The sequence below is a fragment of the Oncorhynchus gorbuscha genome, linkage group LG16, assembly GCF_021184085.1.
Source record: "Oncorhynchus gorbuscha isolate QuinsamMale2020 ecotype Even-year linkage group LG16, OgorEven_v1.0, whole genome shotgun sequence".
Taxonomy (NCBI): Eukaryota; Metazoa; Chordata; class Actinopteri; order Salmoniformes; family Salmonidae; genus Oncorhynchus; species Oncorhynchus gorbuscha.
Genome location: NC_060188.1, coordinates 90,994,253 through 91,019,429, shown reverse-complemented (window position 1 = coordinate 91,019,429; position 25,177 = coordinate 90,994,253). Strand labels below are relative to the sequence as shown.

The 25,177-nt window shown below is 44.3% G+C and overlaps 2 protein-coding genes and 1 long non-coding RNA gene across 6 annotated transcripts in view; 1 reads left to right on the top strand and 2 right to left on the bottom strand.

Moving 5' to 3' along the window:
- Window positions 1-7,415: 7,415 nt before the first annotated feature.
- Window positions 7,416-9,974, bottom strand: LOC123999405. Its single transcript, XR_006832448.1, has 4 exons — window positions 9,651-9,974; window positions 9,178-9,351; window positions 8,502-8,651; window positions 7,416-8,375 (listed from the first exon to the last, which is right to left on the bottom strand). It is a non-coding gene; the product is annotated as an uncharacterized LOC123999405 (long non-coding RNA).
- A 204-nt stretch (window positions 9,975-10,178) lies between these two features.
- On the top strand, window positions 10,179-12,824 carry LOC123999404 (tubulin alpha-8 chain-like). The gene is made up of 5 exons (XM_046305178.1): window positions 10,179-10,255; window positions 10,349-10,401; window positions 10,708-10,930; window positions 11,429-11,577; window positions 11,776-12,824. Exons 1-5 carry the CDS (start codon window positions 10,228-10,230, stop codon window positions 12,751-12,753), a joined length of 1,431 nt encoding a protein of 476 aa, XP_046161134.1. The 5' UTR covers window positions 10,179-10,227; the 3' UTR covers window positions 12,754-12,824.
- A 2,478-nt stretch (window positions 12,825-15,302) lies between these two features.
- Window positions 15,303-25,177, bottom strand: part of ptpn13 (protein tyrosine phosphatase non-receptor type 13) — a 178,313-nt gene continuing 168,438 nt past the window's right edge. For all 4 annotated transcript variants that reach the window (XM_046305174.1, XM_046305175.1, XM_046305177.1 and 1 more), the window contains 11 exons: window positions 24,207-24,362; window positions 23,767-24,007; window positions 23,512-23,624; window positions 18,458-18,513; window positions 18,255-18,352; window positions 17,885-18,033; window positions 17,363-17,453; window positions 16,478-16,815; window positions 16,067-16,282; window positions 15,905-15,967; window positions 15,303-15,802 (listed from right to left, as the gene is read on the bottom strand). In XM_046305174.1, the coding sequence (XP_046161130.1) occupies window positions 15,725-15,802; window positions 15,905-15,967; window positions 16,067-16,282; window positions 16,478-16,815; window positions 17,363-17,453; window positions 17,885-18,033; window positions 18,255-18,352; window positions 18,458-18,513; window positions 23,512-23,624; window positions 23,767-24,007; window positions 24,207-24,362 (1,599 nt within the window). In that variant the 3' untranslated portion in view covers window positions 15,303-15,724. The remainder of the gene's footprint in view (window positions 15,803-15,904; window positions 15,968-16,066; window positions 16,283-16,477; window positions 16,816-17,362; window positions 17,454-17,884; window positions 18,034-18,254; window positions 18,353-18,457; window positions 18,514-23,511; window positions 23,625-23,766; window positions 24,008-24,206; window positions 24,363-25,177) is intronic.

Here is a 25,177-nt window from a genome sequence, read left to right as displayed (position 1 = left end):
AGTTCAAATGTTACACATGGCATTTCTACCCCCCCCCCAAAAAATTAAATAAACATTCAAATGCCTCTCCTGTGAAGTCGTGACTTGCGAAAGTTGCCTAGTTTCCTGAAGCAAGTCACACCTTGTTACATTAAAGCCTTATTCTAAAATGTATTAAATTGAGTTCTTTCCTCATCAATCTACACACAATGCCCAACAATGACAAAGCAAAAACAGGTTCAGAAATGTTTGCATATGTTTTTAAAATAAAATAAAAACTGAAATGGGACATTTACATAAGTATTCAGACCCTTTACTCCGTACTTTGTTGTGTATGACACTACAAGTTCGGCACACCTGTATTTCAGGAGTTTCTCCCATTCTTCTCTGCAGTTCCTCTCAAGCTCTGTCAGGTTGGGTGGGGAGCGTCGCTGCACAGCTATTTTTAGGTCTCTAAAGAGATGTTAGATCGGGTTTATGTCCGGACTCTGGTTGGGCCACTCGAGGACATTCAGGGACTTGTCCTGAAGCCACTCCTACGTTGCCTTGGCTCTGCCCTTAGGATTGTTATCCTGTTGGAAGGTGAACCTTTACCCCAGTCTAAGGTCCGGAGGAGGTTTTCATCAAGGATCTCTCTGTACTTTGCTCCGTTCATCTTTCACTCGATCCTGACTAGTCTCCCAGTCCCTGCGGCTGAAAAACAGGGTTACCTTGCTTCTAGTCCTTAGGAACCTTTGCAGTATTTTTGTTTTTGTAATGTATTATTTATTACATTGTTAGCCATGAAAATCTTAAGTGTTTTTATATACAGCCGGAAAGAACTATTGGATATCAGAGTGACGTCAATTTACTAGCATTATGACCAGGAATATGACTTTTCCGAAGAGGATCCTTTGTTCGAGCCACCCAAGGCATTCAAAGCCTTCGAACTGTTTTGGACTGCTCCATCATGCTGGAAAAGGCATCGTTTGTCACCAAACTGTTCCTGGATGGTTGGGAGAAGTTGCTCTCGGAGGATGTGTTGGTACCATTCTTTATTCATGGCTGTGTTCTTAGGCAAAATTGTGAGTGAGCCCACTCCCTTGGCTGAGAAGCAGCCCCACACACAAATGGTCTCAGGATGCTTTACTGTTGGCATGACACAGAACTGATGGTAGCGCTCACATTGTCTTCTCCGGACAAGCTTTTTTCCAGATGCCCCAAACAATCGGAAAGGGGATTCAGAGAAAATGATTTTACCCCAGTCCTCAGCAGTCCAATCCCTGTACCTTTTGCAGAATATCAGTCTGTCGCAGATGTTTTTCCTGGAGAGAAGTGGCTTCTTTGCTGCCCTTCTTGACCATCCTCCAAAAGTCTTCACCTCACTGTGCGTGCAGATGCACTCACACCTGCCTGCTGCCATTCCCGAGCAAGCTCTGTACTGGTGGTGCCTCGATCCAGCAGCTGAATCCACTTTAGGAGACGGTCCTGGCGCTTGCTGGACTTTCTTGGGCGCCCTGAAGAAGCCTTCTTCACAACAATTTAACCACTCTCCTTGAAGTTCTTGATGATCCGATAAGTGGTTGATTTAGGTGCAATCTTACTAACAGCAATATCCTTGACTATGAAGCACTTTTTGTGCAAAGCAATGATGACGCCATGTGTTTCCTTGCCGGTTAACCATGGTTGACAGAGGAAGAACAATGATTCCAAGCGCCACCCTCCTTTTGAAGCTTCCAGTCTGTTATTCAAACTCAATCAGCATGACAGAGTGATCTCCAGCCTTGTCCTCGTCAACACTCACACCCGCGTTAACGAGAGAATCACTGACATGATGTCAGCTGTTTCTTTTGTGGCAGGGCTGAAATGCAGTGGAAATGTTTTTTGGGGATTCAGTTCCTTTCCATGGCAAAGAGAGACTTTGAAATTAATTACAATTAATCTGATCATTCTTTAAAACATTCTGGAGTATTCGCAAATTGCCATCATACAAACTGAGGCAGCAGACTTTGTGGAAATTAATATTTGTGTCATTCTAAACTTTTGGGCACGACTGTACACCCACACAGAAGAGGGTTATCAAATTGTGGCTTTCATTACAGAGTGTGTAAAGGTATGTGAGGTTGAGGAGGAGAGGTGTGAAGGCCACTTAAGTACTTCTGTTCACCGGACATAGAATTCCTCACAAACAAATGCCGTCTGTATTATCTCCCAAGAGATTATTGGTTATTGTCGGGTATTGTCACCGCGGTGTATATCCCCCATCCCCCCAAGCCGACACCACGTGGCCCTCAAGGAACTTCACTGGACTCGATGCAAACTGGAAATACATCCGGAGGTTGCCTTTATTGTAGCTGGGGATTTTAAAGCAAATGTTAGAACAACCTACCTAAGCCTACCTAAATTCTATCAGCATATTGATTGTAGTACCCAGGCTGGCAAAACACTGGATCACTGCTACTCTAACTTCCGCGATGCATACAAGGCCCTCCCCAGCCTTCTGTTCGGCAAATCCGACCACGACTCCATTTTGCTGATTCAGTGAGTGAGTTTATAAGGGAGTGCATTTGAGATGTTGTTCCCACTGTGACAATGAACCTTTCTAGCGCAGGGGAACCACTCGACAACATTCCGCTGAAAAGGCAGCACACGAAATTCAAAAATATTTTTGAGAAATATCTAACTTATCACACATTATTAACATTATTAAGTCCAATACAGCAAAGGAAAGATAAACATCTTGTTAATCTACCCACCGTGTCCGATTTCAAAAATGCTTTACAGCTATTGCACAACATATGATTATGTTACCGCCAAGTCAAAAAAAACACAGCCATTTTTACCAGCCAAAGATAGGAGTCAAAAAGCAGAAATATAGATAAAATGAATCACTAACCTTTGATGATCTTAATCAGATGACACTCATAGGACATCATGTTACACAATACATGTATGTTTTGTTCGATAATGTGCATATTTATATAAAAAAATATCAGTTTACATTGGTGCCTTACGTGCAGTAATGTTTAGATTCCAAAACATCCTGGGATTTTGCAGAAATACTCATAATAAAACATTGATAAAAGATACTAGTGTTATCCACAGAATTAAAGATAGACTTCTCCTTAATGCAACCGCTGTGTCAGATTTTTTAAAAACTTGACAGAATAAGCATAATCTGAGAACGGCGCTCAGAACCCAAAACAGCTAGAGGAATATCCGCCATTTTGGAATCAACAAAGTTAGAAACAAAACCATAAATATTCACTTACCTTTGATGATCATCAGAAGGCACTCCCAGGAAACCCAGTTTGACAATAAATGAATGATTTGTTCCATAAGGTTCTATCATTTATGTCCAAATAGCCACTTGTAAGCGTGTTCAGCCCAGTAATCCATCTTCATGAGGCGCAGGCACTTCGTCAAGACAAAAACTCAAAAAGTTCCGTTACAGTCCTTTAGAAACATGTCAAACGATGTATGGAATCAATCATTAGGATGTTAACATAAAACATCAATAATGTTCCAACCGGATAATTCCTTTGTCTTCAGAGAAGCACTGGAAGGAATTTGGCTTGTCACCAAAAGCACTCACAAACATCTACAGATGCACAATCGAGAGCATCCTGTCGGGCTGTATCACCGTCTGGTACGGCAAATGCTCCGCCCACAACCGTAAGGCTCTCCAGAGGGTAGTGAGGTCTGCACAACGCATCACCGGGGGCAAACTACCTGCCCTCCAGGACACCTACACCACTCGATGTCACAGGAAGGCCATAAAGATCATCAAGGACAACAACCACCCGCGCCACTGCCTGTTCACCCCGCTATCATCCAGAAGGCGAGGTCAGTACAGGTGCATCAAAGCTGGGACCGAGAGACTGAAAAACAGCTTCTATCTCAAGGCCATCAGACTGTTAAACAGCCACCACTAACATTGAGTGGCTGCTGCCAACACACTGTCATTGACACTGACCCAACTCCAGCCATTTTAATAATGGGAATTGATGAGAAATTATGTAAAATATATCACGTGCCACTTTAAACAATGCTACCTAATATATAATGTTTACATAGCCTACATTACTCATCTCATATGTATACGTATATACTGTACTCTATATCATCTACTGCATCCTTATGTAATACATGTATCACTAGCCACTTTAACTATGCCACTTTGTTTACATACTCATCTCATATGTATATACTGCACTCAATACCATCTACTGTATCTTGCCTATGCCGCTCTGTACCATCACTCATTCATATATCTTTATGTACATATTCTTTATCCCCTTACACTTGTGTCTATAAGGTAGTAGTTTTGGAATTGTTAGCTAGATTACTTGTTGGTTATTACTGCATTGTCGGAACTAGAAGCACAAGCATTTCGCTACACTCGCACTAACATCTGCTAACCATGTGTATGTGACAAATAAAATTGGATTTGATTTGAAGGAGAGGTAACTCTGTCGGGAGCGCGCGTCATGAGATCAAGGCTCTCTGCCAGACCACTGACTCAAAGAGGTCTCATGAGCCCCTCCTTTATAGTAGAATCCTCATGCAAGTTTCAAAAGATGGTTGACATCTAGTGGAAGCCATAGGAAGTGAAACCTCATCCATGTGTAATCTCAATGTGTAATCGGTAGGCCAAGCTTTGAAAAACTACAAACCTCAGATATCCCACTTCCTGGTTGGATTTTTCTCAGGTTTTCGCCTGCCATACGAGTTCTGTTATACTCACAGACATCATTCAAACAGTTTTAGAAACGCCAGAGTGTTTTCTATCCAATAATACTATGCATATATTAGCATCTGGGAAAGAGTACGAGGCAGTTCACTCTGGGCACGCTATTCATCCAAAAAAGTGAAAATTCTGCCCCCTATCCCAAAAAGGTTATACCTACCCTAAGCAGAAACTGACATTCGCACAAAACTGAAAGCGCAAACCACCGCATGTAACGATGACCGGGAATATGGCCGAATACAAACGTAGTTATTCCCTCCGCAACGCAATCGAACAAGCAAAACGTCAGTATAGGGACGAAGTGGAGTTGCAATTCAACGGCTCAGACATGAGATGTGTCGCAGGGTCTACAGGCAATCACGGACTACAAAAGGAAAACCAGCCACATCACGGACACCGACGTCTTGCTATCAGATAAACCTTCATTGCCCGCTTTGAGGATAATACAGTGTCACCGACGCGGCCCGCTACCAAGGACTGCGGGCCTCTCCTTCTCCGTGGCCGACGTCAGTAAGACATTTAAACGTGTCAACCCTCGCAAGGCTGCCGGCCCAGACGGCATCCCTAGCCGAGTCCTCAGAGCATGAGCAGACCAGCTGGCTGGTGTATTTACAGACATATTCAATTTTTCCCTATCCCAGTCTGCTGTCCCCACATGCTTCAAAATGGCCACCATTGTTCCTGCACCTAAGAAGGCAAAGGTAACTGAACTGAATGACTATCGCCCCATAGCACTCACTGCTGTCATCATGAAGTGCTTTGAGAGACTAATCAAGGATCATATCGCCTCCACTTTAGATGTCACCATAGACCCACTTAAATTTGCATACTGCCCCAATAGGTCCACAGACGATGCAGTCACCATCACACTGCTCTATCCCATCTGGACAAGAGGAATACCTATGTGAGAATGCTGTTCATTGACTACAACACCATAGTACCCTTCAAGCTCATCATTAAGCTTGAGGCCCTAGGTCTGAACCCCGCCCTGTGCAACTGGGTCCTGGACTTCCTGACGGGCCGCCCCCAGGTAGTGAAGGTAGGAAACAACATCTCCACTTTGCTGATCCTCAACACTGGGGACCCACAAAGATGCGTGCTCAGCCCTCTCCTGTACTCCCTTTTCACCCATGACTGTGTGGCCATGCACGCCTCCAACTCAATCATTAAGTTTACAGATGACACAACAGTAGTGGGCTCGATCACCAACAACGACAAAACAGCCTACAGGGAGGAAGTGAGGTCACTCGGAGTGTGGTGTCAGGAAAACAACCTCTCACTCAACTTTAACAAAACATATCACTCTCAAACAACAAAACAAAGGAGATGACTGTGGACTTCAGGAAACAGCAGATGGGACAGCAGTGGAGAAGGTGGAAAGTTAAGTTCCTTGGCGCACACATCACGGACAAACTGAAATTGTCCACCCACACAGATAGCATGGTGAAGGCGCAACAGTGCCTGTTCAACCTCAGGAGGCTGAAGAAATGTGGCTTGTCACCTTATAAACCCTTACAAACTTTTACAGATGCACAATTGAGAGCATCCTTTCGGGCTATATTAATGCCTGGTACGGCAACTGCACCACCCGCAACAGCAGGGCTCTCCAGAGGGTGGTGCGGTCTGCCCAACGCATATCCTGGCATCAGGATATCCTGGCTTCAGGGCCTGAGCAACAGGCAGTTTACTTTGGGCACGTCATTCAGCCGGAAATTGAGAAAAAAGGGGCCTAGCCTTAAGAAGTTCTCACAAATGGACCACTAGTAACTTTATTAATGATGTTTACATATCTTGTATGTTACTCATCCCAGATGTATATTCCGTATTTTAAACCATCCATTGCATGTCGTTCATGCCGGTCGGTCATGGCCCATCCATATATTTATATGTACAGTTGAAGTCGGAAGTTTACATACACTTAGGTTGGAGTGATTAAAGCTTGTTTTTCAACCACTCCAGAAATGTCTTGTTAACAAACTATAGTTTTGGCAAGTCGGTTAGGTCTTCTACTTTATGCATGACACAAGTCATTTTTCCAACAAATTGTTTAGACAGATTTCACTTATAATTCAGAAGTTTACATGCACTAAGTTGCCTTTAAACACCTTGGAAAATTCCAGACAATGATTTCATGGCTTTAGAAGCTTCTTATAGGCTAATTGATATCATTTGAGTCAATTGGAGGTGTACCTGTGGATGTATTACAAGGCCTACCTTCAGAAAAAAATTGAAGACCTCCACAAGTCTGGTTCATCCTTGGGGGCAATTTCCAAGGTACCTGAAGGTACCACGTTCATCTGTACAAACAATAGTACACCAGTATAAACACTATGGGACCACGCAGCCGTCATACCGCTCAGGAAGGCGACGCGTTCTGTCTCCTAGAGATGAACGTACTTTGGTGTGAAAAGTGCAAATCAATCCCAGAACAACAGCAAAGGACATTGTGAAGATGCTGGAGGAAACAGGTACAAAAGTATCTATATCCACAGTAAAACGAGTCCTATATCGACATAACCTGAAAGGCTGCTCAGCAAAGAAGAAGCCACTGCTCCAAAACCACCATAACAAAGCCAGACTACGGTTTCCAACTGCACATGGGGACAAAAATCGTACTTTTTGGAGAAATGTCCTCTGGTCTGATGAAACAAAAATATAACGGTTTGGCCATAATGACCATCGTTATGTTTGGAGAAAAAAGGGGGAGGCTTGCAAGCCGAAGAACACCATCCCAGTGTTCTTCAGGAGGGACTGGTGCACTTCACAAAATATATGGCTTCATGGGGAAGGAAGATTATGTGGATATATATATAATATATTGAAGCAACATTGTTGTTATGGCATGCATAAATAAATTCAGCATAAATAAATTCAGGAATAAATATTATCTTAAACAAGAAACATAATAAATTGCATGGGTTCACTCTGTGTGCAATTATTGTGTTTAACTCTTGAATGACTATCCCACCTCTGTACCCCATAAAATGACCTGTAAGGTCCCTCAGTGAATTAAACACAGATCCAACCACAAAGACCAGGGAGATTTCCCAATGCAAAGGAGGGACTAATAACACAATTGACAGAGTGAAAAGGAAGCCTATACAGAATTAAAATATTCAAAAACACACATCCTGGCACTAAATACTGCAAAAAATGTGGCAAAGAAATTGAGCTTTTGTCCTGAATACAAAGTGTTATGTTTGGGGCAAATCCAAAACATCACTGAGTATATCTCTTCATATTTTCAAGCATGATGGTGGCTGTATCATGTTATGGGTTTGGGAGTTATTTTAGGATTTAAAGAAACAGAAAAGAGCCAAGTCCAGGCGTAATTCTAGAGGAAAACCTGGTTCAGTCTGCTTTCCAACAGACACTGGGAGACAAACTCATCTTTCAGGAGGATAATTACCTAAAACAAAGCCAAATATACACTGAGTGTACAAAACATAAGGAACACCTTCCTAATATTGAGCTGCATTCCTTATGCTCTCATACAGCATCAATTCGTCGAGGCGTGGACTCTACGAGGTGTCTAAAGAGTTCCACAGGGATGCTGGCCCATGTTGACACCAATGCTTCCTAAAGTTGTGTTAAGATGGCTGGATGTCCCTTGGGTGACAGTGGTGGTGGTCGTGGAAAAACCAAAAAGCTGAGGATAAGGTTTTGGCTGCAAGTGAGCCAAATGAAAACATGCAGTCAGTGGAATTAATTAATACCATTTCTATGTATCTATCTTGCTAGCTCCTTCCCTGATACAAATGAGAGAACAGCTCACTGTGACCAAGTTATTCACCCTAGCATTTGTTGGTTAGGCTGTTTTCCTGTTGTTTAGAGCGTTGATGACTGAAGTGTTTGCCGACCTTTACTGATACCGGTCATATTCAACACGGGTTTGACAATTCATCAGTAATTCTTTGCTCTGGAACACTCAGACGAGGGTGCTCTGAAATAGGAGTAGATAGCCAGAGTGAATATATAAACAAACCCTTTGTGACTTAACTAGTGGCAACCATGATTATTCCTGTTCACAAAGAGCTATAGCTACCAGAGAGGAAGAGAAGGAGAGAGGCCCAACTCTGCAAAAAATCTCTCCCTCCAGCAGGTGGAATTTTTGCAATTTTCCACCCACCAAATTAGGAGTTTTGTATAGAGGCCAATGAGTGTCGGATTTGGTTAACAACAACAAATAAATGGCTTATTTGCTATTTATGTCATGCTTAAATTGTTATGAGTGTAATGATTTAATTAGGGCACCTGGCATCCTGGCAACTGAGAATAAATATATCAGTTGTACCTGGTCGTTACTACATACCAATGTGTTCACTAAACCATGTTCAAATGTCTGTTTGTGAACACACTTCTACGTTAGTTAACCATAAACTCTAAATACATAGTTTTTTAAATATATTTTTTTACAGGAATGAAAATAGACTACAGTTCCGCTTTTTGCCACAAGGCGACAGGAGTACCTCATGATGTAAACAGTCTCTGGAGCAGCAGCTCCACGGTGACCGAGCTGACGTTGATCATCGATGCATCCGGGTCCAGTGTAACCGGTGCTGTACTGCTCCGCTGTGTGTGATTGAGATTAAAAACGTGGACTTCGGAGATCAGGTTGTTTTATTGTATGAGAGGTGTCGCTCCTGAATCCCAAAGGAAATACAAGACATTTGTAGAGCACAAATATGTTCTAGGACTGGAATCAGTGGAGGATCTAGCCATAATTCACACATACAATACTTTAGCTAGCTAGTAGCCACATGTTGCATGTAAAACGTTAATATCATCCTAAAAAGTACAATTCCAATAGCACATTGACAATACCATCCACTTATCAGTAATTTCTAAATATACAACAGTATTCATGAACAAAACACTGTGTATGACTTTGTGCTTAATGGAATCTTAACTTGTCTGAAGACGACAGAAACATCGTTCCTACCTCTCCCAGGCATCACAATGACTTGAGCAGGGAAACCGTAAAAAGGCGCTCCTGGATGCAGTAATGCATAATAACAAATCAACACGCTATATTTAAGCAATAAGGCCCGAGGGGGTGTGGTATATGGCCAATAAACAATGGCTAAGGGCTGTTCTTAAACACGACGCAACGCGGAGTGCTAAGGACACAGCACTTTGCCTTTTGGTATATCGGCCATATATTACAACCCCCCGAGGTGCCTTATTGCTATTATAAACTGGTTTACCAACGTAACTAGAGCGGTACAAATAAATATTTTGTTGGTCTGACATTCCACGGCTTACAGTCAATCAGCATTCAGGCCTCAAATCATCTGCCTAACAGTGGTTCAAATATATGAACCAGTGTTAGACGTGCAGATTCAGAAACATGTAGTTAGATTTTTATTGTCTTTAACAAAATTAAAATAAACTTTTAAATTGAACATTTACCTCAGGATCATCATCATAAAACATACACGACCCCTTGGTCAATGGTCAAAGGTCATTTGAAAAGCCACACCTACTACACCTCACCCTGATACCATATAAACTGGCCCATGAAGCAGACTGACATTGTGTTCAAAGGTAAGTGAGTGTGTTTGGAGTTCAACATGTAGCCTAGCCTATGATACTTTACGTCAATTTGATATGTAAACGCTTGTGGTGAAACTGTTTCAGGTTTCATTAATTCCTTTAAAGGCCATCTATTCTACCTAACTGCAGGAAAAATGGTGAGTTATTTTTAATTCAACATGACTGCTTTTTTTTTTGCAATCTCCGGAGTTGTGCTTCCCTGTGCTAATTTCCTGTATGTTGTTCATATAAATCAAATTTTTATTTGTCACATACACATGGTTAGCAGATGTTAATGCGAGTGTACATTCAGGATAAATTAGAACTGATAATGAGTTGTGAGATTTGTTGGAGGTGAAAGTTTCTTCTCCCAGCTTTGTAATGTCAGGATTTACGATTGCTGGGCTCAGTCCCCCCCCCCCCTTTTATAAATTATTGATCGACTAAGGAGTGTTTCTCGACAGAGGGAGTGCATTTCCGTCCACATCGGCCAAGCAGGAGTCCAGATGGGCAATGCATGCTGGGAGTTGTATTGTCTGGAGCATGGTTTCCAGCCAGATGGGACCATCCATGAGAACACTGCTCCTCAATTGACTGACTCATCGTTTGGCACTTTCTTCAGTGAGACTGGGGCTGGGAAATATGTTCCCAGGGCCATCTTCTTAGATCTGGAGCCTACTGTTGTGGGTGAGGAAGCTTGTATAATAATAGTTTGCCCTAACCTGGTCCCAGATCTGTTTATACCAATTCCTATCAACATGCTGACAACAGCTTTTGCCAAAACAGTAGTGTTTGTAGCAGAAGTCAGAGAACTACACTAACTTAAATATTAGTGTGCAGGTTTTTCCCTTTTGAATTTAATGATGTTTTGCTGCTACCAATTTGAGTTGAACATGCCAATTCTCCTGTTAATGAATGACCATAGGAGTTGGTAAAACCACACAAACTCATCTGAGACCAGGCTATGACTGCCTGACATGGAAAACAATTAATTCTACTCATTATGCAATGAGTATGTGGCCCTTGTGTCAACTTTGTTTTCAAAATGATAAGCAAGCATTTCACAGTAGTTTAAAACCAGTTGTATTTGGTTCATGTGACAAATTGATTTGTTGTAGATGAGATCAGGAATGGTATAACATTGCCTTATATTGTGTTCATATCCATGTCCATGATTTGTTGTAGATGAGATCAGGAATGGCCACTACCGTCAGCTGTATCACCCTGAACAACTCATCAGTGGCAAGGAAGACGCTGCCAATAACTACGCTCGTGGCCATTACACCATCGGCAAGGAGATTGTGGACTCTGTCATGGACAGGATGCGTAAAATGGTGCGTTGTTGAATGTTTAAAGGGCCACTGCTGTTTACTATCCAGTTTAGATCATTTAAATTGATTGACTGGTTAGCTTGGCTCAACTATCATAACCCCCAAAAATAAGATTGTTTTACTGCTTAATGTTTAGTTTAAAATCTTTCAAAGCTCCAACTTTGGGTGAATTACTAATGATCCCATGTCTTCTGTCATCAGGCTGACCAATGCACTGGACTACAAGGGTTCCTCATCTTCCATAGTTTTGGAGGAGGGACCGGCTCTGGTTTTACTTCCTTGTTGATGGAACGCCTGTCTGTGGATTACGGCAAGAAGTCCAAACTAGAATTCTCAGTCTACCCTGCTCCCCAGGTGTCCACGGCAGTGGTGGAGCCCTACAACTCCATCCTGACCACCCACACCACCCTGGAGCACTCGGACTGCTCTTTCATGGTGGACAACGAGGCCATCTTTGACATCTGCAAGCGTAACCTGGGAGTGGAGCGGCCATCTTACACCAACCTGAACCGCCTCATCGCCCAGATTGTCTCCTCCATCACAGCCTCCCTGCGCTTCGATGGAGCTCTCAACGTAGACCTGACAGAGTTCCAGACCAACCTTGTGCCTTACCCCCGTATCCACTTTCCCCTGGTCACCTATGCCCCCATCATCTCAGTAGAAAAGGCCTACCACGAGCAGCTCTCTGTCCCCGAGATCACCAACTCCTGCTTTGAGCCGGCTAACCAGATGGTGAAGTGTGATCCCAGACGCGGCAAGTACATGGCCTGCTGCTTGCTGTACCGCGGCGACGTGGTTCCTAAAGATGTCAACGCAGCCATCGCCAGCATCAAGACCCGGCGCAGCATCCAGTTTGTAGATTGGTGTCCCACTGGGTTCAAGGTGGGGATCAACTACCAACCCCCTACGGTGGTTCCTGGAGGAGACCAGGCCAAGGTCCAGAGGGCTGTGTGCATGCTGAGTAACACCACAGCCATTGCTGAGGCTTGGAGTCGTCTGGACCACAAGTTTGACCTGATGTATGCAAAGAGAGCCTTCGTGCACTGGTACGTGGGTGAGGGCATGGAGGAGGGGGAGTTTTCTGAGGCCAGAGAGGACATGGCTGCTCTGGAGAAGGACTATGAGGAGGTGGGGGCAGACTCTGGGGATGCCTGTGAGGATGAGGAGGATGAATACTAAATCTGTTAATCTTGTTCTCTTAAAAGGAACTTGTCCAAAGCAATTTTCAATAAAAACCAAATGCATTTGAATTGTGTCTATGTATTACTCGGTTTACAGTATCAGATTCTAAATCAAATCAAATTGTCACATGCAGATGTTAATGTGAGTGTAGCGAAATGCTTGTGCTTCTATTTCTGACAATGCAGTAATAACCAACAAGTAATCTAGCTAACAATTCCAAAACTACTACCTTATAGACAAGTGTAAGGGGATAAAGAATATGTACAAAGATATATGAGTGATGGTACAGAGCGGCATAGGCATGAGAATGTAAAGTGGCTAGTGATGCATGTATTACATACCCTACATTTCTCATATGTATTTTAACATTAAGTAGCATTGTTTAAAGTGGCTGGAGTTCAGTGTGTTGGCAGCAGCCACTCAATGTTAGTGGTGGTGGTTTAAGTCTGGCCTTGAGAAGCTTTTCGGTCCCAGCTTTGATGACCGGTACTGACCGCGCCTTCTGGATGATAGTGGGGTGAACAGGCAGTGGCTCTCCTTGATCTTTATCGGTAGTGTGGAGGGCAGGTAGTTTGCCCCCAGTGATACAGCCTGACAGGAGGCTCGATTGTGCATCTGTAGAAGTTGTGCTTTTGACAAGCAATTTTTCAGCCTCATGAGGTTGAAGCGCTGCTGCGCCTTCACGATGCTGTGTGGGTGGACGGCGAGGAACTTGCTACCCTCCACTACTGTTCCATCGATGTGGCTAGGGTGTTTCCTGAAGTCCACAATCTCCTTAGAGTGAGGTTATTTTCCTGACACCACACTGAGGGCCCTCGTCGTCCGCGTGGGCGTACAGGAGAGGGCTCCAGTGTTGATCAGCGGGGTGGAGATACCTACCCTCACCACCTGGAGGCGGCCTGTCAGGAAGTCCAGTACCCAGTTGCACAGGGCGGGGTCGAGACCCAGGGTCTCAAGCTTAATGAAGAGTTTGGAGGGTACTATGGTGTTAAATGCTGAGCTGTAGTCGAACAGCATTCTCACATAGGTATTCCTCTTGTCCAGATGAGTTAGGGCAGTGTGCTTGAGATTGCATCGTCTGTGGACCTATTTGGGCGGTAAGCAAATTGGAGTGGGTGTCAGGGTGGAGGTGATATGGTCCTTGACTAGTCTCAAAGCACTTCATGATGACGGAAGTGAGTGCTACGGGGCGGTAGTAGGTTAGCTTTCTTGGGAACAGGAACAATGGTGGCCCTCTTGAAGCATGTGGGAACAGCAGACTGGGATAGGGATCAATTGAATATGTCCGTAAACACACCAGCCAGCTGGTCTGCGCATGCTCTGAGGGCACGGCTGGGGATGCCATCTGGGCCTGCAGCCTTGCGAGGGTTAACACGCTTAAATGTTTTACTCACCTCGGCTGCAGTGAAGGACAGTCCGCATGTTTTGGTTGCGGGCCGTGTCAGTGGCATTGTATTGTCCTCAAAGCGGGCAAAAAAGTGATTTAGTCTGTCTGGGAGCAAGACATCCTGGTCTGTGACTGTGCTGGTTTTCTTTTTGTAATCCGTGATTGACTGTAGACCCTGCCACATACCTCGTGTCTGAGCCATTGAATTGCGATTCTACTTTGTCTCTATACTGAAGCTTAGCTTGTTTGATTGCTTTGCGGAGGGAATGGCTACACTTTGTATTCGGTCACCTTGCCCTGAATAAAAGCAGTGGTTGCGCTTTCAGTTTCACGCAAATGCTGCCATCAATCCACGGTTTCTGGTTTGGGATTGTTTTAATCGTTGCTATTATATGCATCGCAGAAGTTAGAATAGCAATGATCCAAGGTTTTACCAGCCCTGGTTGCGCAATCGATATGCTGATACAATTTAGGGAGTCTTTGTTCTCTGGAACAATTTACTTGTGAATAACATGAAAACCACTGACTTTTGGTGCAACTAAAGTGCATTAGACCCAATTCTCTTGAATGACTAAACCCTCTACTGTGGCTGACACTCTTCCCCATTTTGTTGACTTCACATCACTAACTTGTATTACATTTTGTCCCAAATCCTGATCACATTGGTTCCTTAACATTTGGCTAAAACCAAGGCTAATCTTTGATACATGAGGTTTTCAGAACTCTTACTGCTCCCTACCCCAAGGGGAAGGTTGCAGTAAATCAAGGCCCAGATGGCTTGCACTTCTCTTTTGGCCTTGGTCAGACAGACTTAATTCCACTTCACCCTCAGACCAGCATGTGGGGAAACACTGATTGGCTGGGTAGGGGGCACTGATACGCTTGCAAATACTTAGTTGGCAGACTAGAATACATTAAGGCCATTGTAATTGTGTTAACCTTTAACTAGCCAGGTAAATAACTACTGAAGTGCATAGGAAAGGCCAAGTGCATTTAAATAAAGTACCAAAATGTAAATTTCACTTTTATTTACAAATTGCAATATTTCAAAAGTTGAATATGTACACTAAATTTCCTTTAACACTGGCAGCAATAACCATAATACGATTTACAATGCAAATACTGTCGTATTCTGTCAAGGCAACTTCCAGCATCAAAATCTTTAAAATATGACTTTATTAACTTTCAGATATTTCACAAGCCAATCTATATAAAAAAAACATTGCTTTCATGTAGATAAGACGGGAACGTCAACTGTATTGTTCTTGTGTATACATTAAGAGAAGGGGTAGCAGCTACAGAGGTAGAGGTCAAGCAAACAAAACATATACAGACTCCTGTGAGGGACTACTTCCCCCAGACACAGATCAAGCCTAGTCATGGACTAAAAACCATGTTAAATGGAGATTCTCTATTGAAAGTACCAGTAAATCCAAGACTAGATCTGTGTTCGGGACACAATCCCAGACCGTTAAGGCGTTGGTTGAGCAGTGGTTTGTAAATCCACTGCTTGGTTCTGTGCTGTGTGTCGTCTCCATCGTTGATTCAGGTGTGTGCAACATTGGGACTTTCGTAAGGTTGCTATCCTGAGATTTTCTCCTCAGCTTGAAGACATCGGAGCACATATAAGATGACTTGATAGCAGAAGATGTATTGTTCCTGTGTGGAATAAACAATGATTATGTATATTATTATTATTATTGCAGAAAGAGCATGTACATTACAGACTCTTTAAAGGAGTCAACATATTGTGGTTGTTACCTCCGTCTGTACCATTCCTTGTCTCTGCAGCCTCATGTTACGTACCACATCTGAAATATCAAACTAAAAACAGTAGTGTGTGTTAAAATATCATCTCTCAAACAGGAAAAAATGTGGCTGAGAGATGAAAAAAAAAAGCTATAGTCTCGTCACCATACTTACATCAGCATCTTTACTGATGAGGCCGAGAACCACGTCTACGCAGATGAGAGTTCCGGATCGGCCAATCCCTGCACTGCAGTGCGTGATGATGGGTCCTGATTGGTGGATGTGCCTCATGTAGGATATGAACGTCAACAGCTGCTCAGGCTGCGAGGGCGTACCGTGGTCTGGCCAACCGGTGTAGTTCAGGTGGGTGACGCGTTGCATTTCTTCAGTCTAGAGCAGGAGGGATAGGTCGTTATCTGATGCTCTGAATACCCAAATGATTTTGCACTGCCTTTTGTTTCTATTTGTTTACCCTTATTATTACATTTACTCGGTAAAAAAGTACAATTCTAGAAAAATACATCTCTTCAGTATGGAGTCCTGCAGGGCTCCTGACCTTATAACCTACTGTATACTTAATCTCACCTGGATATCTTTGACCTCAATGAGACGGATAACAAAGTTGTCCAGGTGCTGATCTTTGACCAAGGTGATCTGCAGCCTCTCGTCCACCATCTCAGCCGTCCGCGGGGTGTCAGGCCAGTACCGTTGACATTTGACCTTTCCCCCTTCCACTTCCTGGGTCATCATAGCAATGACATTAGATTTCTGCTCCCAGATCATCTGCCAGAAGTCACCCAGAGTGGTGGGTAGGGGTCCTTGACAAGCAATGAACATGAAGTTCTCATCTTTCACTGGCATGTTGATAAAGTTGGCATTAATGTAGCCACCATTTTTACCCAGGATCACTCTGGTGGTATCGACTGGAGAAACAAGAGAACACAGGAGAAGCTTTGATTGGGCTTGTTATATACTGGGTTTAAGTGGGGAGGACGGCTCATAATACATGACTGGAGAGGAATGGTATCAAATGATGTATTTCATCCTATTCTACTCATTCCGCTCCAACCATTACCACGAGCCCGTCCTTCCCAATTAAGGTGCCACCAGCCTCCTGTGCTGGGCTATTATTGAAGTAGATAGAGGAATATTGACACGTATAATCTGCACCATTCCCAGGTAAAACACTTCAGTGATAATGTGGTGTTTTCGTTGCGACATTCTATCTACAGCGACACTGTGGTGTTTTCGTTGCGACATTCTATCTACAGCGACACTGTGGTGTTTTCGTTGCGACATTCTATCTACAGCGACACTGTGGTGTTTTCGTTGCGACATTCTATCTACAGCGACACTGTGGTGTTTTCGTTGCGACATTCTATCTACAGCGATACTGTGGTGTTTTCGTTGCGACATTCTATCTACAGCGACACTGTGGTGTTTTCGTTGCGACATTCTATATACACTTACAAGGGACAATGTTCTTATAACGATTCTTCTTCTTGTTTTCCTTCGTCTGACCAATTAGACAGTCGTCCAGCGGCTGTAGATTCTGCAGATTCTTTTGGAGAGAAGAAATAAGTAACTTTACAGATTTTCAAGAAAATAAAATGTTCTGTATTATAGTGATGTCATGTATTATGCATCGAAGTGTAATTTTGAATGTAATAAAAACACAGACCAGCGCCAGACAAAAATCTGGTTCCCTTCAGAGCTACATACTATGGAAAAAAACCAAGAGGGGATAAAGTTGAGGCTGTTTAATGTAGAGCAGGGTTGTGAAACGCATTCCGTGGAGGGCCGAGTGTCTGTAGCTCCCGCCCCCCCGTTCAATTAAGCCCAACCAGGTGAAGGGATATCCTTCCTAATTAGTGACCTTAATTCATCAAGTACAAGGGAGGAGTGAAAACCGGCAGACACCCGGCCCTCCGTGGAATGAGTTTGACACCAGATGTGAGGTTTCTATACTAGATCAGACAGATAAGTTCGTACCTCAAACTCCTGCAAAGGGATCTTCTGTTCGAGCAGACCCCTCAGCATACGCACCACAGTGTTGAGTTTGGCCCCAGTGTATTGTCCATCAGGGACCACCTTCACCAGGGGCAGAGAGGTCAGCTCATCCTCTGTAATGATGGGCTTATCTGGGGGGGGAATATTGAGACGCAGCTAACCAGAGACTCAGCTAACCACTCACTTGAGAAAATCCATTCAGTTGCATGTGTTTTGGAAGAGGATATTCAAAATCGTCAGATCCAAAGGTCAATCAAGGTTAGGCGATGAAATTGGTGAGGTTGGGTCGTTGGGTGCGGGTGTTCACGCTCAAAGTCAATTTCCAGTTAATATTCTCTATAGATGGGCTTACCATCAGTGAATTTGGAGTTGATGTTCTCTATAGGCAGCTCGTCACTCCCCCAGGTAATCTCATCCTCTTCTGGGAGCTCTGACGTCATCTGCAGGTAGCTGGGAAGGAACATACGATGAGATTTAAAAAAAATATATACACAAAAAATACAAATAATGTCCTCTGGTGCCATTCAGTCACACTATTCTGGAGCCCCACCTTACCTTTCATTCAGTGGGTCATCAACACTTTCTTCTTTCCAGTCGGCTTTCCGGGAGGTCTGGAATTCCACACACAACACAGAAACAGATGAAGTTGTGTTTTGACCCTCCAGGACTGTAATTGTCTCTGGCCCCCTCCCAGTTAGGGGGAGTGATGAGCTCTACAGCAGAGTCTCACAACTCAATCGCTGGTTGAAAACTGTTTTCTGCCCCTTCCAAAAGATAGAATTTGTAGATAATTGGCCCTCTTTCTGGGACTCACCCACAAAAAGGACAAAGCCTGATCTGCTGAGGAGTGACGGACTCCATCCTAGCTGGAGGGGTGCTCTCATCTTATCTACCAACATAGACAGGGCTCTAACTCCTCTAGCTCCACAATGAAATAGGGTGCAGGACAGGCAGTAGTGAAGTCTGCCACTAGCACAGTCAGTGTAGTCAGCTCAGCTATCCCCATTGAGACCGTCTGTACCTCGACCTAGGTTGGGCAAAACTAAACATGGCGGTGTTCGCCTTAGCAATCTCACTAAGATAAAGACCTCCTCCATTCCTGCCATTATTGAAAGAGATCATGATACCTCACATCTCAAAATAGGGCTGTTAGATCCCTTACTTCAAAGGCAGTTATAGTCAATGAACTAATCACTGATCATAATCATGATATGATTTGCCTGACTGAAACATGACTTAAGCCTGATGAATTTACTGTGTTAAATGAGGCCTCTCCTCCTGGTTACACTAGTGACCATATCCCCCATACATCCTGCAAAGGCAGAGGTGTTGCTAACATTTACGATAGCAAATGTCAATTTACAAAAAAAAACAGAACATTCGTCTTGAGCTTCTAGTCATGAAATCTATGCAGCCTACTCAATCACTTTTTATAGCTACTGTTTACAGGCCTCCTGGGCCATATACAGCGTTCCTCACTGAGTTCACTGAAATCCTATCGGACCTTGTGGTCATAGCAGATAATATTCTAATTTTTGGTGATTTCAATATTCATATGGAAGAGTCCACAGACCCACTCCAAAAGGCTTTCGGAGCCATCATCGACTCACAGTGGGTTTTGTCCAACATGTCTCTGGACCTACTCACTGTCACAGTCATACTCTGGACCTAGTTTTGTCCCATGGAATAAATGTTGTGGATCTTAATGTTTTTCCTCATAATCCTGGACTATCGGACCACCAATTTATTACGTTTGCAATTGCAACAAATAATCTGCTCAGACCCCAACCACGGAGCATCAATAGTCGTACTATAAATTCTCAGACAACAAAGATTCCTTGATGTCCTTCCAGACTTCCTCTGCCTACCCAAGGATGTCAGAGGACACAAATCAGTTAACCACCTAACTGAGGAACTCAATTTAACCCTGCGCAATACCCTAGTTGGCAGATGCACCCCTAAAAACATTTGTCATCAGAAACTAGCTCCCTGGTACACAGAAAATACCCAAGCTTTGAAGCAAACTTCCAGAAAATTCGAACGGAAATGGCGCCACACCAAACTGGAAGTCTTCCGACTAGCTTGGAAAGAGAGGATCGTGCAGTATCGAAGAGCCCTCACTGCTGCTCGATCATCCTATTTTTCCAACTTAATTGAAGAAAATAAGAACAATCGTAAAAAACTAGAAAGTAGCATTCCCCAAGAGAGGATGGCTTTTACTTGAGCAGTGATAAATTCATGAACACGTTTGGGGAAAAGATCATGATCATTAGAAAGCAAATTGCTGACTCCTCTTTAAACCTGCGTATTCCTCCAAAGCTTAGTTGTCCTGAGTCTGCACAACACTGCCAGTACCTAGGATCAAGAGAGCCACTCAAGTGTTTTAGTACTATATCTCTTGACACAATGATGAAAATAATCATGGTCTCTAAGCTGCCTACTGGAACCTATTCCAACTAAAATTCTGAAAGAGCTGCTTCCTGTGCTTGGCCCTCCTATGTTGAACATAATAAATGGCTCTCTATCCACCGGATGTGTACCAAACTCACTAAAAGTGGCAGTAATAAAGTCTCTCTTGAAAAAGCCAAACCTTGACCCAGAATTTGTATTTGTTTTTAAACTGTCGGCCTACATCGAATCTTCCATTCCTCTCAAAAATGTTTGAAAAAGCTGTTGCTCAGCAACTCACTGCCTTCCTGAAGACAAACAATGTATACGAAATGCTTCAGTCTGGTTTTAGACCCCATCATAGCACTGAGACTGCACTTGTGAAGGTGGTAAATGACCTTTTAATGGTGTCAGACCGAGGCTCTGCATCTGTAATTGTGCTCCTAGACCTTAGTGCTGCTTTTGATACCATCGATCACCACATTCATTTGGATGGATTGGAAACCCAAATTGGTTTACACGGACAAGTTCTGGCCTGGTATAGATCTTATCTGTCGGAAAGATATCAGTTTGTCTCTGTGAATGGTTTGTCCTCTGACAAATCAACTGTAAATTTCAGTGTTCCTCAAGGTTCTGTTTTAGGACCACTATTGTTTTCACTATATATTGGGGATGTCATTCGAAAACATAATGTTAACTTTCACTGCTATGCGGATGACACACAGCTGTACATTTCAATGAAACATGGTGAAGCCCCAAAATTGCCCTCGCTAGAAGCCTGTGTTTCAGACATAAGGAAGTGGATGGCTGCAAACTTTCTACTTTTAAACTCGGACAAAACAGAGATGCTTGTTCTAGGTCCCAAGAAACAAAGAGATCTTCTGTTGAATCTGACAAATAATCTTGATGCTTGTACAGTCGTCTCAAATAAAACCGAAGGACCTTGGCGTTCCTCTGGACCCTGATCTCTCTTTTGACGAACATATCAAGACTGTTTCAAGGACAGATTTTTTCCATCTACATAACATTGCAAAAATCAGAAGCTTTCTGTCCAAAAATGCAGAAAAATGTATCCATGCTTTTGTTACTTCAAGGTTACACTACTGCAATGCTCTACTTTCCGGCTACCCGGATAAAACACGAAATAAACTTCAGTTAGTGCTAAATACGGCTGCTAGAATCCTGACTAGAACCACACAATTTTGTCATATTGCTCCAGTGCTAGCCTCCCTACACTGGCTTCCTGTTAAGGCAACGGCTGATTTCAAGGTTTTACTGCTAACCTACAAAGCATTACATGGGCTTGCTCCTACCTATCTTTCCGATTTGGTTATTCCGTACATACCTACATGTACGCTACAGTCACAAGACGCAGGCCTCCTAATTGTCCCTAGAATTTCTAAGCAAACAGCTGGAGGCAGGAGTTTCTCCTATAGAGCTCAATTTTTATGGAATGGTCTGCCTACCCATGTGAGAGACGCAGACTCTGTCTCAACCTTTAATTCTTTACTGAAGACTCATCTCTTCAGTAGGTCATATGATTGAGTGTAGTCTGGCCCAGGAGTGTGAAGGTGAATGGAAAGGCTCTGGAGCAACGAACCGCCGTTGCTGTCTCTGCCTGGCCGGTTCCCCTCTCTCTACTGGGATTATCTGCCTCTAACCCTATTACAGGGGCTGAGTCACTGGTTTACTGGTTCTCTTCCATGCCGTCCCTAGGAGGGATGCGTCACTTGAGTGGGTTGAGTCACTGCCGTGATCTTCCTGTCTGGGTTGGCGCCCCCCCTTCGGTTGTGCCGTGGCGGAGATCTTTGTGGGCTATACTCGGCCTTGTCTCAGGATGGTAAGTTGGTGGTTGAAGATATCCCTCTAGTGGTGTGGGGGCTGTGCTTTGGCAAAATGGGTGGGGTTATATCCTGCCTGTTTGGCCCCGTCTGGGGGTATCATAGTATGGGATCACAGTGTCTCCTGACCCCTCCTGTCTCAGCCTCCAGTATTTATGCTGCAGTAGTTTGTGTCGGGGGGCTAGGGTCAGTTTGTTATATCTGGAGTACTTCTCCTGTCTTATCCGGTGTCCTGTGTGAATTTATGTATGCTCTCTCTAATTCTCTATCTCTCTCTCTTTTCTTTTTCTCTCTCTCAGAGGACCTGAGCCCTAGGACCATGCCTCAGGACTACCTGGCATGATGACTCCTTGCTGTCCTCAGTCCACCTGGCCGTGCTGCTGCTCCGGTTTCAACTGTTCTGCCTGCGTCTATGGAACCCTGACCTGTTCACCGGATGTGCTACCTGTCCCAGACCTGCTGTTTTCAACTCTCTAGAGACAGCAGGAGCGGTAGAGATACTCTTAATGATCGGCTATGAAAAGCCAACTGACATTTACTCCTGAGGTGCTGACCTGTTGCACCATCGACAACTACTGTGATTATTGTTTGACCCTGGTGGTCATCTATGAACATTAGAACATCTTGGCCATGTTCTGTTATAATCTCCACCCAGCACAGCCAGAAGAGGACTGGCCACCCCTCATAGCCTGGTTCCTCATAGCTAGGTTTCTTCCTAGGGAGTTTTTGCTAGCCACCATGCTTCTACACCTGCATTGCTTGCTGTTTGGGGTTTTAGGCTGGGTTTCTGTACAGCACTTTGAGATATCAGCTGATGTAAGAAGGGCTATATAAATACATTTGATTTGTAGTGGAATAGCCCCGCCTTAGAGGCAGGTCCTCCCCAGAGTATGTACCCACCTCAGGAGAGTCCCCTGGTAGAGAGGAACCATCACAGTATGTACCCACCTCAGGAGAGTCCTCTGGTAGAGTGGAACCATCACAGTATGTACCTACCTCAGGAGAGTCCTCTGGTAGAGTGGAACCATCACAGTATGTACCCACCTCAGGAGAGTCCTCTGGTAGAGAGGAACCATCACAGTATGTACCCACCTCAGGAGAGTCCTCTGGTAGAGAGGAACCATCACAGTATGTACCCACCTCAGGAGAGTCCTCTGGTAGAGAGGAACCATCACAGTATGTACCCACCTCAGGAGAGTCCTCTGGTAGAGAGGAACCATCACAGTATGTACCCACCTCAGGAGAGTCCTCTGGTAGAGAGGAACCATCACAGTATGTACCCACCTCAGGAGAGTCCTCTGGTAGAGAGGAACCATCACAGTATGTACCCACGTCAGGAGAGTCCTCTGGTAGAGAGGAACCATCACAGTATGTACCCACCTCAGGAGAGTCCTCTGGTAGAGAGGAACCGTCACGGTCTGTGTCTTCAGACAGCTCCGTGTTCTCCACCTCACCCTCTCTCGTCCTCCGTTCCATTGAACCTTCATCATAGTCTGGGTGACGAACACAGGAGAGAAGAAGACTGTCAAACTGGCACATGGTGTTGACAACAGTGAGGAGCAGGCATCAGAAAATTGAACTTTTCAACATACCTTTCAACACGCAAATCTGTAGGGATAAAGAGTAGTAACTTACCTATTGGCGGTATGTCAGGAGGGCTACTGTTCTCATCAGGTGGACTAGACGGTTTAGTCTTCACCCCAATGTCGTCACTGTTGCCGTTGCACTTGTCAGAGATGATGGGGAGGTAGGCCAGGTAGGTGTTTGGGTTTTGGTCGGGCGGTCTGGACACTATGAGGTGGACCAGTCCTTTGACCTTTCGGATAGTTGTGACAGCTTTAGTGTGAGACACACCAGTCATCAGCTCCTCGTTCACCTGATGGATAGATACACCGTCAGCTAGAAACCTCTTAACTGCGTCATGTATGGTAGGGGGAAACAGGATAAAACGTTTATTACGACGTGCCCTTGTGCACAACCCTGCATTCAGATGAGTTATGGTCAAAGATCACCACCTAGTGGACAATAGCTGTTATTACAATGAAAACACCACCGTAAGAGTCGATCAGACTTACTTTGAGCAGTCTATCCCCCACTTGCAGCCGTCCTGTACGATCTGCTATGCCACCAGGGGTGATGGACTTGACAAAGATGCCCCTCTCTCCTCCGATAACAGAGAAGCCTAGGCCTCCTGCCGCAGGCTTGTCAAGGTCCAACTGAATGATCTCCTCCTGGAAGCACAACAAAACAGAATTAGAATATTACTTTCACTGTCCAATGTCCAGGGGCAATCGAAAATCTCAAGACACACACAGGTTGGAGTCAACAGATCAGAACACTTTAGTCTACACCTTTTATTGACTACTAAAGGACATATCCTTATAGCCATCAACAGGAAAATAGTCAAAAACATCAAGTTCCTCACCATAAACATCTACAAGGAGCTGAAATGGTCAAACCACAGACACCCCGGTGAAGGCATGACAGTGACTCTTCAAACTCTGGAGGCTGAAGAAACTTGGCCTGTCCCCTCGGGCTCTCAGTGTTCTACAGGAGCACCATCGAGAGCATATTGTCGGGCTGCATCACAGCCTGGTACAGCAACTCCACTACCATGGACGGCAAGGCTCTTGAGGGTGGTACGCTCAGCCAAACGCGTCATTGGGTGCACACTGCCTGCACTCCAGGACACTTACAACACCAGGTGGCTCAGGAAGGCGAAGGAGATCATTAAGGACCTCAGCCACGGACTGTTGTCCCCGCTTCCGTCACTCCGCACGGAGCGAAAGGCTAGAGCAGCCGCTTTCAAGGAGCGGGACACTAATCCGAATGCTTATAAGAAATCCCGCTATGCCCTCAGACGAACCATTAAACAAGCAAAGCGTCAATACAGGACTAAGATTGAATCCTACTACATTGGCTCTGACCTTCGTAGTATGTGTCATGGCTTGCAAACTATTACGAAATACAAAACAAAGCCCAGCCACGAGCAGCCCAGTGACGGTAGCCGAATGACTTCTATGCGCGCTTCGAGGCAAGCAACACT

Coding starts and splice junctions, on each gene's coding strand:
- LOC123999404 (XM_046305178.1), top strand. CDS start 10,228: ATGAAGCAGACTGACATTGTGTTCAAAG. Junction 10,256..10,348: donor GACTGACATTGTGTTCAAAG/GTAAGTGAGTGT, acceptor AAACTGTTTCAG/GTTTCATTAATTCCTTTAAA. Junction 10,931..11,428: donor TCTGGAGCCTACTGTTGTGG/GTGAGGAAGCTT, acceptor GATTTGTTGTAG/ATGAGATCAGGAATGGCCAC.